This window comes from Equus asinus, chromosome 2 (assembly GCF_041296235.1).
Source record: "Equus asinus isolate D_3611 breed Donkey chromosome 2, EquAss-T2T_v2, whole genome shotgun sequence".
NCBI lineage: Eukaryota > Metazoa > Chordata > Mammalia > Perissodactyla > Equidae > Equus > Equus asinus.
The window spans coordinates 3,767,501-3,785,000 of record NC_091791.1 but is presented as its reverse complement, the minus strand read 5'-3'; the positions used below and the strand labels follow the sequence as shown (position 1 = coordinate 3,785,000).

The following is a 17,500-nucleotide window of genomic DNA, read 5'->3' as shown; positions in this document are numbered from 1 at the left end:
CTTTTTCATGCTACTTATAAAAATAAATACTTGTACTTTGCTCAGATCATAATAGCTCATTAGAGGAGGCTGGTTTTGGACCCAGACTACAACCTAACACCAGAGGGCTGAGGGGACCTCCTTGAACCTATCGCGTTGCGAGCTCTGGCTCCCCGGGGAAGCAAGGGGCTGAGGACGGGGATTCAACCTTCTTAATTGTGAACCTCATTAGTGGTGGTTGCTAAGCAAAACACACACCTACCTTCAGTGCATAGGAAGGAGATAAACAGTACGTCACAGATTCTAATGACTCTGGCACCCAGGGCGACCTTTAATTATTATATTTTTGTTCTCTTATACCTTAGTCATTAATGTAGAAAAACAAATTATTTTTGTGGACCACAGCAGATTCATAAATTGTCTTCTAGTTTTTATGTCTGAATCATATTTCATTCTGATAATCCGCACATGCTTCATTCATTTTCCTGAGTATGCGTCTGTCTGCCTCATGTGTGGCTCCTGAATTCGAGACCTCAGTATAGAGGATTTGTTTTAAAACCATTTAGTTTTATAGGCTTTTACTCTAAAGAATTGAATCATGCTGTTTTGTTTGCAATTCACTTAAAAAAAAAAAAACCCTCACATTGTTTTCCCAACCGTTCACATTGGTCAGAATCTCATGATTATTAAGAAATGTTTGATGGAGGAGGTGGATCTTATTTTAAAGGGGATGCGATAAATCGTGGGCACCTGTGCAAAAGCATGCAGCAGGGTGTGAATGAGGGGCTCAGTCAGGACCTCTGTGTCTGAGTTTTTCTGAATTGTGACTCCGTGTACAAGAATACTTCGCCCTGCCTATCACTCTTACCAAAATTCTTCTCTTTTAACAAGCAAAACAAGAAATCCCTCACTTGCAAGCATTTGGTAAAAAACATTTTATGCTGTTTTTTTCTCCTCCCTCACCCCACCTCCGCACGTGAACACACATACACACACACACACACACACACACGCACTCTCTCTCTCTCTCTCTCCATCCAGGAGCAGGAAATGGTCCTAGAAGTCCATTCTGAGCTGACTGGACCAGGATGTTACCACCCACTGCAACGTGTACAAAGTATCTGGATGATCTTCTGGATGGGGGCTTATAACAAGCCAAAATAAAACCAAGTAAATTAAAATTGCAAGAAAAGCTCTAAGCAAAAGAAAGCTTAGAAACAAACGAATAAAGTGAAAGCCATGGCAGTGAGGTGAGGGGGAAAGCTGAGCCCCTCAGTACAGGGAGAGGCGGGAGCAGCAGACGACTGTGTCCTGGTCCACTCTGGGGAGCACTCGCGCCCTGCCATGGCATGGGAGGGAGGGCTGACCAACAAGGGGGGACCTGGTGAGAGTAACTCGACATGAAGCAACATAAAGAATGGTGCAAAGAAAAAGAAGCATCGCAAATAAAAAAAAGACATGTAACATGTGCCTACCATTTTCCAGATAAGAAGGGGCCGTACCTTCTGACGGGTCTAGGCGGCGGGCCCGCCGCCCATGTTTGGAATTGTTGTGCACAAACATGTTGTCAGACACGGCCAGCACGTGGCCGTCCACGTTGACTGTTGTCGACACAACAACCTGCGAAGACGAAGTGGATTTGAAACTGGAGTTGGCAAAGGAAGGCACAGTCCCCCATTAGCTACAAGCAAAGCCATCTTAAATACTGCAGAGCGAAAGGCACCCGCACATGTTCCTGGAAATTCTCCCTTGACTGACGCGCATTCACAGCTTTTTTGGCTAATGGGGGTGGGTGGGTTGTTTTGTTTTGACTTAAGATTGCTGCTCTTCGAAACCTGCTACGCTAATTACAGTTTAATCTCCCATTATGCTAACAAGTGAATTCAATTCAGAGAAATATTCTTCTAGCCATTAGCTTCAGAAACACCCCTCTAGCCACTCATTTTAAAGCTGCTGTTTTGATTGATCTGTTCACATATTGATTAGATAGTTTATCTAATTAAAATTAGTTCACTTGAGACTGTCCTCCCTTGAAGAGTTGTGAGGATTCACAGTTGCCCAAAAAAAGGCTTCATAAATCAGACGTGCTGCTTCAACCCACACGGTCCCATCAGAGGATCCCCGGGTCAATTTGACAACTGCATCTGAGGTCTGGTAATGAACTTTTTTGCATCTGAAAAGACCGAGCTGAATATGAATAGTGAAAGTGTTTTCAATCCAGGGAAAGTATCCTTTCTCAAGCTCATTGTGAAGGCTGGCGAGGACCCTGGTATGCCAATGGAACGTCCTTTCTGTGGGAGGGAAAGGCTCCCATCTCAGGTCCAGGCTCAGAGTGCGGCCCAGGAAGAGATGGTGGAGGGGTCTCTGTAAACTCTCAGATCTTCATGGTAGAAGTAGAAAAGGAACTCACGCACGCAAGGACAGCCTTGCTGACCCCAGACACCTTCCCAGTGAGCTTGTGACAGCATCCCAGAAATGACACCTCTTAAGGGACTCAGGAAGCAGGAAATTACAACCCAGCCTTGAGATTGTTCTTTAACCGAGGTGAGTCCAACTGGAGCATTATTTCCAAAATAGCTGGAGAACAACGATTTGAGCCCAGGTTCAGTCTGGGTCTCTCAGCAGGACTCCTGAGGCTGGAGCCTGGATTTGGGGAGCAGAGAGTGTTTGGGCAGTGGTGAGGGCCAGCACCACCCAGAAGACCAGAACCCCCCAGGGAAACGTGCAAGGAGCAGGTGAGTGGGGACCGGAAGGGTTCCCAGTCCACGTTGGCCCTCCCTGCTCAGTCCACATATGTCACAACATGCCATGTAAAATGACTATTACAAGCCAAAGCTATGATGGGCCTTAGTTAATAATAGTGTATTGGTTCCTGCAACGTAGCAAATGCCCCACGTCAATGTAGGATGTTAATAATAGGGGAAACTGTGTGTGTCTGTGTGGTGGGGGTGCCCACGGGGTGTATGGGAAGTCTCTGAAATTTTTCTGTAAACCTAAAACTGCTCTGAAAAAAAAAGTCTATTAGTTTAAAAAATTTTTTTAAAAAGATGAATAGAAGTGATTAAAAATAAATAAAGAGTATTTTTCAGGGTTAAAAAAAGGCCAAAGCTACACACTTACATATAAAACATGTGTGAGTAATTGATTTTTTTATTAAAAATCTCAGGCCCCACAAGAAGACAGTGAAGCAGGGCCAGTACCCACTGCACCCCATAAAGCTCCCTCGTCGGGGGCACCTTCCTTGACAACTCTCTCCCCTGTGGGCATTGCCAAGAGTGCTGGAGTATCAGGGCCTTCTGAGCCTTGAAATACCGTTAAGTGCCACCACCAGCGTCCCCAGGTCCAGCCTCAGGTGCCTCAGCATCCTCTCTGTTGACTGCTGCCTACGGGGCGGTCATCTGCATTGCCCTGGCTGGGCTGGCTCTGACACGACTTCGGCGCCACTAGTGGGCCTGGCAGCCTCTGCCCAGAGGATGCAGGGCTGCTCCTGTCACCCAGGTGCCCTCCTAGTGGTCCATCTGCCAGGCCCCACCCCAGGCCCCAACACATCACCTGAGTACGATGCCAAGACACGTAACTAACACTGAGACACAGTCTTGACCCTTTTAAAGTTCCTAGCCCATGATATGTTAAAGCAGTAAGAAAAGGTAAAAATAAAATAAAGGACACTGTCTTTGCTCTTTCATCTATATATAGGTCGGTCACCAAGGGAAAAGAGTGTAGTTCAGCAAAGAGAAAGCAGACAAGCTGTGTTTTGTTTCTCAGCCCAGGCCAACCCTGCAGTGCACCTACAGAAAGGTGCTGAGACTGTGAAACCGGTCGGAAATACTGTGTAAGCCCCGACCTGCCGTTAAGTCCAGTTAAACCTTCTGAGAGGCAGGGAGATTAGCTAAAGAGACTGGAGGAAGTCTTTCTAGTAACTGCGGTCTCCACTTGTGACTGATGCTGCATTTGGCCACTGGTAGACAATGTGTGACCTCTGCTCTGTTAGATGGATCAATAGCACCTGTGAAGCCTTGCACAAGAAAAATGGGAACAGGCCCAGCTGTTTGCAAGAGACACTGTCCCCAGCTTCAGAGTGTGAGTTGGGCAAGCCCAAAGACCCTTCTCTGATTGGCTGGTTGGCTGGAAAAACAGATGTCACCTGTTTCGCTAAAAGACTAAAGGTTTTCTAAAACAAAAGGTTTTCTAAAAAACACCTTGAGCGATTTGATGGTCAACTCATCTAAATCTCAAATAAGAATCATTTGGTAACTCATCCAATCTAGCAAACATTTCCATGAGCAGCCAAATCCCTCTCTGGTTGGTAGGGACCAGCAGCAGTTTTGTGTCCCAACCCAGCATATTTTTACAATTAACATCAGCGAAATAATCCATCATGTGTGCAGAGTACCCTTCGCCCTGAGGTAGCCTCCTAACTGTTCACAAACAAAGTCAAGAAAACTATGAACTTGGCCATCACTCATCCCTGAGCCATCCAGCTCGCCACCTCTCTCCTTGAGATGAAATCCTTGGAGGCAGACCAGAGAACGCGTCAGCCCATATCCAGGAACACAGTCTAGAAACTAGGCATGGAATTAAGGAGGCAGGAACACATCAAAACCCAGGGGAAGGGAGCTGAGCTAGGAAAGCGTTCCAGAATCTGTTGAGGCCTGTAACAGAGAGGTGCAGCTCCCTTCACGTGGAGGGCCCAAGGTCTCGGGTACACCCAACTGGTTGCATTATGGCTCTTGGCCATGAGAAATCAATCAATTCCTAAAAGAACATTTCAGCATGGACTCCATGTTCTCATCAAGTGACCACGAACAGCCATGTACAACTGAGGAAACAGGCTAAATTAGATACTGCCGTTAAGAAGACTCTATTTGAAAAAATTCTAAAACAGTCATTTTGAAATACACCTACGAGACTTACCATGGTTGACTGTAAGAGGGAACCCAACTTAACCTACAGCTCTGATAACCGTGATTTCCAGATATCTAGCAGCCCGACACAAAAGTCCAGGGCAGCATGCCCGCCCTAAGAGACATATCTTGTAATCGGGGCAAAAGCTTAGGTCATGTATTCAGAGCCAATTCAGTTCATCGTGGGTCATAACTGGACTCAATGAATCTGGTGAGCTGAAGATGCCAGATCATCTTTAAAGCATTTGAGTTAAATGTATTATCAAATGAACCAATTCTGGTTTGATCCCAAGCCCTTGGAGAACTAAGATTGTTTCCTGAACAACTGCAATATCAAAGAATTCAAATGTCATATTAAAAGCCAGGACCGTGGTCCTTGTGTCTTTGAGAAACGTGTACCTGGAATCTCCGCATATCTCGAGGGTTGCCTGCATTCTTCAAACAGTTCTGATTGCACTTGAGGAAAAACTTTAGAAAGAATCTATAAAAATACAAAAAATGGATATCTGTTAGGGTTATCAGACAAAAGACACAAACTTTTTGAAAGACACTCTTGCATGGGGAGTAACGGAGACCATCCCACAACTGCCTGGAGCTGCCCTGTAGGGGCAATATTGAGAGAAGACCCTGGAAGACACGGAGCAGGTGCCTCTGGGCCTGACGGCCAGCGTGGAACGTCTCCACATGTGAAAGTAGTGACTTACATTTGTCTGGACATCATAGGCTTTATAAAAACAACCGTGACTTGGATTGGCCATTTCCTGCCTGGATCTTTGCACGACTGACCATTAACAACTGGCGAATTGTCCACCCTGGATAGGGCTGCCAGCTTCAGCAAATAAAAATACAGCATGCCTAGTTAAATTAGAGTTTTGGATAAATAACAAATAACTTTTTTAGGATAGATACGTCCCAAAACATATCTATCCTAAAAAATTGTTGTTTATCTGAAATTCAAATTTAACTTGACATGCTGAATTTTATCTGGCAACCCTAACCCCAGAGGACATCTCTGCCTAGGTAAACACACTTTCAAGACCTATTTTACAAGTTACAATGGGAACAACTCTTAAGCAAAGAAAGGATGGGGGGGCGGGTGTTGTTTTAAGGGCTACAATGACTTCCGTGACTTGTGTCTTTATGGGAATAATCAACAATCCTTGATATGACAATGAAACTGTTACTGAGGCAGAGAATAGGAAAGAAGCGGGTGCTATCCTGGGCTGGAGAGGCGAGGCCAGGCACGAGAGCTGTTTCTATTTCCCACCCACCCTGCCCTTGCGTTTTGAAGCACGAAGTTTGAGGGGTCCTGACAGTGTGTTGAGATGCTGTGACAAAAACATCATCATGTTGTCCTCCCCATTCCTGTATGCTCACTGACAAATGTGGGAGCTCCGGCTGGCAGCATGAATGTACGGACACTGGGAGCCCGGCTGTAACACTGACCATGGAGAAACAGGGGGTCCTGTCCCTGTATCACCTCTGCCCCTCTTGAGAAGGCCACATCCATCGTGAGCCAAACGAAGGTGCGGTCTCTATGCTGACATATCTGCCCTCTTCCGGTGTCTAAGCATCCTGTCCAGCAAAGCTATAAACAAAAATCTTCTTTACTTTCTTTCCAATGTTGTCTGTCCTACTCGATCATTATTAATTTTTTATGAAGTTTCACATGATGTCTTTGAACTCAACCTTATGGTCAAGGTTCCTTGTTGACAATTCTCATATCAGAAAATAAAAAGACTCAGTAGTCTAAGATTCACTCCTCTAATGGCATTCCCAACGCACCCTGGATGACTTTTTACCATGGCACAAGAAAATCCGATTGATGGGAAAAAGAATGGTGGCCACTTAATTAAATTTTCTTACATACCGCACAGCCTCCCTATTTTAGGCCAGAATTTACATCTTTTATTAACTCACCTCACCTATACACTTAGCTCACAGGGCCTCCTAACACCATCTGCCATCAGCATACAGTAAGTCACTTGATATTCCACCCACCAATTTTTCCTAACAACCACTGTGCAATTAAACTCCACGCGCTCTGCAGCGAGGTAAATTAGGCACACCTGCGGCCACACTGCATTTGAACTGCATCAGAAAGGGCCTAACAAGGTGAGGGCGTCACAAAGTTATCGTCCTGTCAGGCAATTAGGTTTCACTTCGGGGACAGCCACACGGTGCAATTATGCCGCACATTACCACCCGGCTAATCTTCTGAGCAGGCGCCGGCCCGAGAAGCTGCTCTTCTATATGAAGCCGTCTACGGGAGGTTTTTTTTTTTTGTGATATGAAAGATTTTTTCCCCGCCTCCAGAGGAGGTTTTTAAAAATCCCTTTATGTCCTTTTAGCCAGTTTACCCTTCTACCTTCAAGAGAGAGGAGCAGTTTTTCAAGGTGGTCTAAAGAGCCCTGGCCACGCACTGCCTTGAGGAGGGTGAGCTGGGCTGAGTAGTCTTGGGCCTCAAAGAGCATCAAGGGCAGAAATTAGCAGAACAAAGTTGGGTGCTGGGACCCAGAAACATCCCGAGCATTCTCAGGGGTCCACTGGAGCAGGTAAACACACGCGCGCCCACACACACATACACACACACACTTATTTGGGATGTGGCAGTGGTAGTTTCTGCTTCTGTTTCAAGTGCTCACAAGCAGGGTAAGTCCTTGGGAAAGATGTATAGTGTAGGGCCCCAGAGAGCAGGGTCCTTTTCAGGCAGTCAGGTCCCAATCACACACAGTAAGGCATGACATCTGTAGAGACAGACCAAGAAAGCGTCAATGGGGAGAAAGAGGAGCCTTGTGATTACCTTTTATCCTCGTTTTGGTTACACTGACAGACTCAAGGATTCAATTAAGCCTTCAGACGGCGGATGGCACCGCACGGCCAGCGCGTGACCGCTGACACTGTACATGTTAGGTACGAAGCCATCGTGAGCTTCCACCCACCAAGAGCTCAGTGAGATGCGCCGGGACCACGTTTGGGGGACGGTGCGAAAATTGAATGCCCGACATGTGAAGTCAAATGCTAATTCTCATCCTTTACTCAATTACCCTTTAATTGGCTTTTTCCTACGAAATATCTGACAACCGCTTTACATATCTCACTTCCAGAGCCCGGTACACAAAGGACTTAATACTCTTGTTATGAAACGAAAAATCTTTCCTATGTCAGAAAATCTTTGGCTTTAACACCAATAAACTCTTTATTACTGCTAAACATGGATTTGCTGCTCAATGGCAAAGAGGCAGTAAACATTCTAACCTGTCATTAGTACATTATGCTTAATTGTGTACAGTGTGCTTCCCGTTGCATCTGTTGGCCCATCATCAAAATGACCATTATGTACACTAATTCCCTGACCCTGTCTTTATTTCCCTAAAGAGTCATCATCTTTCACAGTAGGTACCAGAGTAAATCAAGCTTGAAATATGGGCTTTATTTACTTGTTTCTCCCAGGCAGGAGGGGAAAGCAGCAGTTTAGGGCAGACTGCTACACATCAGGCGAAACTCCCCAGTAATATTCTGCTCGGAAACAGCGTACGAAATCCTGGAAAGTTCTCGGCAGCGATTAAAAGGGGAAAGGTGTGATCTCATTACTTTTGAAATCAGGTTTCCTCTTGGAGCGCGAGCGGGGATTATGAGCAAACGCCAGCTGGGCGATCTCATTCGCTCCTAGGAGAGCTGGCTCCAGCAGGCTTCCTCCTCTAAGTCAGGAGGACCCGTGAGGACGGACCCCGGGGCCCTCCGCCTGGGAGGGCAGGGAGGGAGAGCCGCCGGACCAGCAACTGATAGCTTGAGTCTGAGCTAGGAATTCCAAGGCCCGCCCTCATTTCTGCAGAGACTGCTCTTCCATCGCTCTAAAGAGAGTGGGGGCCACTGCTCTCCCTGCTGAAGAAAGTTAAAAGTTTGGACTTGGTTACATCTGTATCAGGATCCTCTCAAACCAGGCCAGCGCTAACAGAAGCACTAAGCGGCGGCTAAAATAAATAACGGGATCAACCGTTTTAACTGGAGCCCAATCTAGGTATCACTCGGTACGGGGCGAGCCCCCACCGCAGTAACTAATTTCAAAGTCTGCTCCATTTCTGTGTGTTTAAGCTATGAATTAGTTCATTTATATTTACTTTTATGAAGCTGATTAACCAGAGCTTCTCTATCTGATGAAAATCATTTTAATTGTAGTGTTAGGCTCCTGTGTAATATCCATTACATTATGAACTGTTTAAATTCTACATGGGTATTGTGTAAATTGGCCCTTTGTGAGCGAGCAGGCAATTAGGACCAGACAGCTCTCCTTTAAGCGGCTACAGAACTTTGTGGTGTTGTTCAGGACAATCAGAAACAAAGGAGGCTGTTTAATTGTAATTTAATGGAATATCAAGGAGTCCGTGGCATTAGACGCTGGCAACAGAGAGCAGGAGAGAAAAATTAACTGCAATTATGTTTGATTAAAGCTATCCTTCTCAATAATCAGCGGTCCTGACAGGCCATGGGGCTCTAGTGGGTTCCAGGATGGCAAAAGGTGTTGAGCAATATTAAGGCCAATAAAGGAGATATTAGCATAGCTAATTACAGCCCTGCAAAACCTGTAAAGGGGGCCTCTGTGTATTGTAACGTGTGAAATAATTGGCCAAGGCCGTTATCAATTACATAAGGAATGAATTTGGTTTGTCAGAGAAAAGCTGATGAGATGCACTCCCTCTGACACCATTCCTTTCCCTCACGTTTCCAGCAGCTAAGAACTTGCCCACTTTTATCAAAAGCTGCAACTTACCAGTGACCAAATCTGATGAAATTATCTTGCCAGCAAGTGTTAGGTAATTAATACCACCCAGCCCCACCGCCTTCCCTGCCACTGCTGTTTCTCACCGAACTGAAGCCACTAATCATGTCATAATGATTTCTTTCCCTCTGGTCAAAGGAGAAATAGAGTGTCTCCTTAGAGGTGCAGTGGGCTTGGCGTGCGCACCCTGGTGATTGAGGAGAAAGGAAACTTCCTGCAGCTTTAAGACCTGCCTTTTGCATGTGGATTTCACTTGTTTGAAATTACCTGTTCTCAGCATCTCAGGAACTCTATGTGCTTTTTAAAAAAATTTTTAATTGTCAAGTTTCAGACAGTTCCAGAGCTTGGTCTTGCCAGCGCTTGAGAACGTGAGTGACAGCGTGCTGCAAGATGCCAACCTGATGGGCCGCGTGAAGACAGGATCGGCGATTCCTAGGTGCACCCCCGCAGCCCCACTCCGAGGAAAGGGCTGTGGCTTCCAAAGGGCCCCTCCCACGCCTGATTTCCGGTCTCAGCCCTAGCAGGCACAACCTTCTCTTCTGGCCCTCAATTATGGCTAATATGAGAAATCCGAGTCAAGAATGAAAAATATTGGAATCTTTTATGGGGGGGGGCTCACTTTTCCGTTTTAAGGCAAAGCTCTTAATAAGCAGCAAACGAATATGGCAACAGACAGGCCTCCATGTCATCAATCAAAAGACCCAAAGCATCCGAGTGTAAATCATGGCACTGACAGCTTCTGGAGGTTACCGGGGACTGCAGACCCCACTCCAGATCGAACCCCCAAGTTTTTAGTTCCTGAATCCAGAACGCAAAGCCAGGAGACTATTTTAATATGTAATCACCGTAACTAGAAAAAGTGAGTCCAGAAAACCAACCAGAAAATGCAGTTGTAAAAGTCACCACCCATTGGCGGCGGCCAAGGGCTGGCGGGAGGGGGATGGAAAGAAACTGCTTAATGGGTCTCCTTTTGGGGCCACGGAAACGTTTGGAACTAGACACTGGTGGCGGCTGCACAACCTTGTGAATGCACTAAACGCCGCTGAATTGTTCACTTTAAAATTGTCAATTTCGAGTTACGTCCATCTCACTTAATTCACCATCACCAAAAAAAGTCCCCGCCCCAAAGGAGAGAGGAGCACGTGACGAGGAGTCGGGGACCCTCCTGGGGTGTCGGTGGCTGCGGCTGTCACTGTGCTCTTAGAAGGAAATAGTTAAAGAGTCAAATTAAAAGATAGAGCCTTTAAGAGACTTTTGCCTGACTGATAAGAAAGTGACCGTGGAGTGCTTCCTCGAAGTCCCTGCTAATTACTGGGAAGTCCCTGAAAGCAGTGGCCGCAGCTGTGGTGTGTGCGCGGCCGGCCATCAGTCGCTGGAGTATTGATTACTGAGCAATTCTAGCCGATCGGGTTCTGGTGCTCGGAGACAATGTGCTTCCTTCACAGAACCTGTAATGAGCAGTTCCTATACAAGACGACATTCTGCTGACATCAGATCTGTGCACTGAGATAGTACACAGGTCAATACGTATCGGATTTCCAAAATGCGAGGGTCTTAATGTCAGGCCTCTCTTTTTCTCCCTACTCCTGCCATTAGCTATTACTGGGCTCACGTTCTTTAATGCCATACGGGAGGAAAAATCTGCTCCATTAGTCTGATTTATTCTTCAAATATGCCATGACAAATTGCTTTAACACCAGACTTATTAAATTCTTGTACATTTCAAGTTATGGGTCTCATATACTTGTAGTGCCTACATGACGTCATAATGAAGGGGGCAGAGGGTGACAGTATTGAATTTTACAGCTGTGCCCAGATGTCCTTTGTGAGGGGCCTCCCTCCCCAGGCGAGAAGTCTGGGGCCGCCCGGCTCCCTGCCGTGGGTTCCCAGTCTCCGTGTGCGCCGTCCCTCGGCACGCATGATATCCTGCATGTAAATGTAGATGTATAAGGATTTGAAAATATCCACGGCTTGACTCGCAGTTCAACAATTACTGGCCTTTGTCTGGAGGTTCCCGCTCTACTGTAGCAGAGCCTGTCTCTAGTGGACCAGAGCTATTTCACTTCCTCCGCTGTAGTAACCACACCGCATTAACAATATTTGTACTACAATCGCCAAGGGACCCACTTCCCAGATTCTATCACTTCTTTATCTCCTGACAAATACCTCACTATCGAACATTATTAGGTTTAGAAAATTAACCCTTCCTGGTCTAGAGCCACACTAGGGCCCATCGTCCCTCCAAAGAGCCTTATCGCTAAATTCTGCTATAATGGTTTTTCTTTTCATCACAATTTCAGCAGCGGCTGTCAAGAGGCACTTATAGATACCATGATCTTGTACTTTTGCAATGATTCTCATTAAAATGATGCCAAAGAGATCTGATGGGATTTAATAGCTTTGCTGGCCAGTTCAATACCCACCTCCATAACAGATCCTGCGCCAAGCCCTCCTTTTGGAGAAATTTGTGTGACTTGCATTAAACTTTTCCGGGTGGTTTTAATGTGTTCAGATAAGTAAAACCCAGGTAGACGCTCTAAAAGCAAACGCATCCCAGAGTTCTACGCTTTGTCAGTTACCCTACCCGGCTTGCTGTCAGGATCCTAGTTAGTGTTTTCTGTAACTGTTCCTGATATTTCATGATAGTTCTGATAAGGTTATCTGTTTAAAAGAAGTCAACTGCACAACACAAAGAAATGTGAAGTGCACTATATTTACACTAGGGTTCTTGTTTCAAGGGCCTATCTTTCTTTTTTCCTCCTTTACCTATTTCTCTATTTCTAATGGGCGATGCAGCATTGACATTATTTCCCCAGCAGATCATTCGCCCTGTCAATCAGTCTGTATTTTGTCTTTCGCTGCGGGCTCATTAAAACAGCTTCCTCACTCCCTCTGGACACTGCTCTATTTGCCAGCTCTGATCACGGAGCTCCTTATTTAAGAAAAATGCCAGCATCACTTGGCTCACATCAGATGCACCCCCTGACTTGTTGCCAGCTCCAGGGGAGACTTCTACATAGACTTTGTGCGCTGAGATTAAGTGCCTATGCTTATCCCAACTTAGGGTTTCAAACCTCTCCCACCATATGTGTGTGTGTGTTTTTAGGGATCTGAAGATAAGGGGAACGCTCTCCCTGCCATTCTGATTTCTGCTGGCTACAGAGATCATGCTCAAAACAAATATAAGGTTTTTTGTTGTTCGTTTGTTTTTGTTTTTTTTCCCAATCTCCAAACGGGAAAGATCTCGTTCACCCTTTCCTACTCAGATGTGAATTTTCCCCCACCCATGCCAGCTTGCTTAATTAAGAACTATCATCTTTGTGGGTTGAATTATTAATAAAAAACCACATTTTAAATCAAGCCTGTGCATGCATGTAGGACATCAGTGTCGAACCTGCCTATGCCGGCCTCTCCAGCCTTTTAGGTCCTGATTAAAAACTTATTAAAACATTATAAATGATTAATGGGAGCACAGCTCTGAGTGGCAATTATTAGTTTTAATGCAGGTAATGCAGCTTAATGAGGGGGCACATGTGTGCAAAGCTTTAACTTCATTACTCCTGCGTGTCAACAAATACAAGAGAAATGTGTGTCCAGGTCATCCATTACTTGAAACAGCACCAAGCCGTCCCTGCTCACCTCCCTTTGTTGATGAGCCAGGAGCCATAAATTAATCCCTTTCTGTGGCTCAGGGAAGGACCAAGGTGTTAAAATCACAGTAAACCTTGCTCGGCTCCCCACGCCACCGTCCAGCACTGTGTGTGAATATTCCACAGATTATCTTTCCTGGAGCCCTTCGGCACATGGGAATTTTTCACTGGAATTGTTGCAGGTTGTCATTGTCTCCGCTCAGAAACGAAAGCTCCCGACATCCAGAGCCGATTGGGTTTCTTTCCTTTCTAGTTTTGAAAGGTCTGTGGAGGAGTTTGGCTCCATCCTTCCAGAGCCTAATTCGTGTTAACACCGTTCCCCTAAATATTCAGACGTGATTCCAACGCCCTTCCTTCTAAGTGCTCATCTCCTGGAGTGCGAGAGAGTGTGTCTGAGAGAGAGAGAGTGCACACTGGTGTCCCCCTGGTGAGGAAGGAGTTTTCAGGCTGGAATGCAGAAACACAAGGAAATACCAGTCAGCGCCTGGCTGCAAAGCTGAGATGGCAGGGTGAGCCCAGGGCTGGGAAGATGCTGCATGGTCAACAGATGCATTTAGGATGCTGGGAGTGGGGAGCCCCGAGTGCTTCCTCCACCCACAAAGACGCCCATACAGGTCGCCAGCCCCACCTGGGACCCTCAGCCCCGGGCCTGTGCACAGCCCACCGCTGGGGAGCGGGCGTCTCCTTTTATTTTCTGTTTTTGTGACAAGCAGCTAGATCCAGGCTGATCTCCACTATCTGTTTGAAGAGTATTCAGGACTATTTGCATCATTTTATCGCTAATGTATAATATATGGCTCTAAAGTGAGCCCAAGCACTGTCTTGTTACCGAGCATAAAAAAGTAAGAGCAATAAAGATACATTAGTCCTCTCAAGCACAGCGGCTATAATGCAAGCCAGAAAGGTTGCTGCTTAGAGTTAAGAGGCAACCTTTCTGCCTGACTAAGACAATGGAAGAGTAAAGAAAATGTCAAATCAAGAAAAGCTGGATTTAGAGATGAGGCAGCCCAGAATGACGTGGGTGCCATATTTTGTGAAACTATAATGCTGTTGGCAGCAAAGATCCGTGTTTCTGATTCATCTAGGGCCGCATGGCAAAGCTTTGTCAGTCTGTGCAAGGTATAAATAATTCAGGGTGAGAGATGGCAATTACAGGGCCCTGCACAACCAAAATGAATATTTTATGAGGACTAAAACTGCTCTGGAATGAATCATACACATGGAGTCGCACACACATGGCGAGTGGGCGCACACATCGCAGCCCCAAGAAGACAGGCGCACAGCTCTCATCTCCTCTCGGAGTCCAGACCAGAGACCTGGCGAACAGGAACTGGCAAACACAGAGCAGGCTCCCCTCCCTCACTCTGGACAGGTGCTCAGTCCCTAACATGTCCGGCAGGGAAGAAGGGAGGGCACAGCACCGGCCGCCACCGTAGAAACTCTTGGCTGATACACCCCACAAGTTTGGTTTTACACGAATAGTTCCAAATGAGCATGTGGCTTGCCGATTGCTTCAACTGTTCAAACTGCTGATAGGTGTAAGGTGGGAACCTTCTATGTGGGAGAAGATGATCTGAATTCTGGTGCAAGGGAAAGAACAATACGTGGACTCAGTGAAACCTAGTGGGCACCGAAGGAAGGAGGGGCCACGTGAGCCTCGGCAAGTGTTACACTCACACCCCATAACGTGAGTTTTCATTTTCCTTCCAAACAGAGGCACATCCTGCAGCTCTTCCTCCATCTTCTGGACCTGAATCTTATAGGGTCCGGGTCAACCCACTGGAGGGCCAAGACTGGGGCTTTTTACGTCCTCGTGTCCAAACTCGCACGGAGAAGTTGCTTCCCTCACCACTAATGGGGGTAGGATGATGCCAAAAGGGTCTTTAAAAGCTGAAAGGATGGTTTCATCTGTTACGTTTCCTCCAAAAATGCTCCTGGTGAATTGCTAGAACAAATAACAACATTGTTCTCGAGGCCATGGAGGCCAGTCCCACCGGTGAATGGCCATTGTGTTTGTCCAGCTACTGATACCTGGGCTTTTGTGGAGGAAAGAAGGCCGGGGGCCGTGACATCAACACAGCACAAGCGTCCCTCTGTGCAGACACCCAGAGCGGGTCCTCGCCGTGGTGGGAACCAAACACCAGATCTCTCCGAGAAGGTTTTCTTTAAATCCAACTCCAATGCATTGTTTATGAAAACAAGGCTATTAGGTATATTAATAATTTGATAAATAGGGATTTGCCCTTAATTATTCATGAAGAACATTTGGCAACAGTAAAATTATATTCGCAGAACAGGTTTATAAACCAGCTAATTATAAATTAAGTATGCAAGAGAAAATTGCTAACCTTGAAATTAAAATATTTTATGATTCTGCAATTACAAAAAAAAAGGTAGAGAATTATCAAAACCCCAGTGTGAGCACAGAGTACAGCAGGACTCTACAGATGGCACAGTGCAGGCCGGGGGAGTGGGAGCACAGATAGTGGACCAGGAACGGCACCCCCACCCCACTGCAGCCCTAACAGCAGAGGTGGCTGGACAGGGCCACTCTGCTTATTCTGCTCAAGCACAACTTTCCAAGGGGATAATCGTACAGAACCAGCATCCATCCGGACAAGGCAGGTGAGCATCCTCAGAAAGCACCTGTGTACTCTCTGCAAAGGACATGGTGTGTCACCTCTCTGCTTACTGTCAAGCCCTGGCACATGGACAGTCCAGCGTGTAACCATTGCCATGTCCAGGGCCCACAAGGAAGCCCCTGGACGCCCCTCTGCTCCCCACTTCAGTGACCTCCCGCTGGGGCAGGGTCCACACTGAGCTTGGGGTCCAGAGGGACTAAGACAAGACTGGTGCCAGTGCCAGAGAGGAGCGCAGTGCCACTCGTCCCCACTAGAGGGCTTCTCACGGCGGCTTCAACAGGAAGCAGGCAGATGTCCTTGTGCCATCAGGACGCAGCTCCCCGCCTGCACACTAACTTGGGACAGACCCCTCCTCTGACCTGGGTCATCCCATCTTACTCTCTGGCTCCTGTGCCAGCGGACTTCCTTGTCAGGGGGTCTGTCCACACCCACCCACCCATCCCCTCAACAGCCCCCTGGGAGCTAAATGGCCAGCAATGCAACCCCACTGAGTTTCACAAACATTTTCCTTTACTCACGAGAAAATAAGACATGGGCAAATCTTTCACTCACTTTTTAATGACTAGATATCCTCTCCCATAATTTGGGCAGATGTTAAAAGAATTAAGAAGAGCGATCAGGATGAATTAATTGAAGAAGATCCTATTTAAAAAAAAGAAAAGTAGGCCGTATTCCTTAACTTCTTCTCCCATGGCTATGTCACATGTGCCAAAAATGCAAACTGTGGCACTCAGCCCTCTGCCACTCTATTTCACCATGTGACAACTCATGACTCCACACACTCTCTCTTCACTCTCCTGAAATCAAAGAGAAAATGAGCAAAATCCATTTAAGTGCTTTTTTTTCTTTTTAGTTATGAAGAGTCTTGACTTCCCCAAGAGTAAAAAGCCCCATTAATTGCTCATGTAACAGAGACAACAGCACAGGGCACACCTTCCTGCCCAAGCGGCCACCTTAACACTCGGAGACACAGCTGCAGGTCAGACAGCCAACCAATCAGGAGGTCTCTGGGAACTCAGATAATGAAAATTTTTTCATGTATAAAATCCTTAATCAAAATGCTGGTGGCGTCATCTTGTGCAGACACTGCAACTTAAAATTAAAACACGACAGAACCTTTAACAAAATGAACATCCCTTGGCTGTACAGGACAAGTGCTCCCAAACTGTGACCTGGAGGGTGGCGGCTCCAGGCTCTGTGCACAGAGCTGACCCCACCTTGTTCCAATGACACAGAGATCCAAGAAAAACAACTGTTGCTGCCCCAGGATCCCCGAAGCCCAGAGGGACTCCAAACTTTGAAGACAAACGAGCAGAGATGACACCCCTCGGATAGCGCTGTAAGGCAGAGAGGTGTGACACGCACGATGGGCAGCCGCCAGCCTGATTTCGGCAGGGCCTTAAGCCATCTCCACAATTAGTTTAACTCTATCAGCTGGTAGCTAAAGAATATTTTTATCATTTGGAATAGACTATTTACCATTTGATAAGATACATTTCTTTCTTTACCTCTGGGATGCGCCACAGATGCTAAGCAACTTCCCCT

The 17,500-nt window shown here is 46.5% G+C and overlaps 1 protein-coding gene across 14 annotated transcripts in view; it reads right to left on the bottom strand.

Annotated features, from left to right (window-relative positions):
- Nucleotides 1-17,500, bottom strand: part of EBF3 (EBF transcription factor 3) — a 129,011-nt gene that overhangs the window by 35,980 nt on the left and 75,531 nt on the right. For 10 of the 14 annotated variants that reach the window (XM_014846395.3, XM_014846396.3, XM_014846405.3 and 7 more), the window contains 2 exons: nt 5,283-5,364; nt 1,455-1,599 (listed from right to left, as the gene is read on the bottom strand). In XM_014846395.3, coding sequence (XP_014701881.1) covers nt 1,455-1,599; nt 5,283-5,364 — 227 coding nt within the window. The remainder of the gene's footprint in view (nt 1-1,454; nt 1,600-5,282; nt 5,365-17,500) is intronic. The other 4 variants (XM_014846397.3, XM_044748613.2, XM_014846401.3 and 1 more) reach the window with 1 other exon arrangement.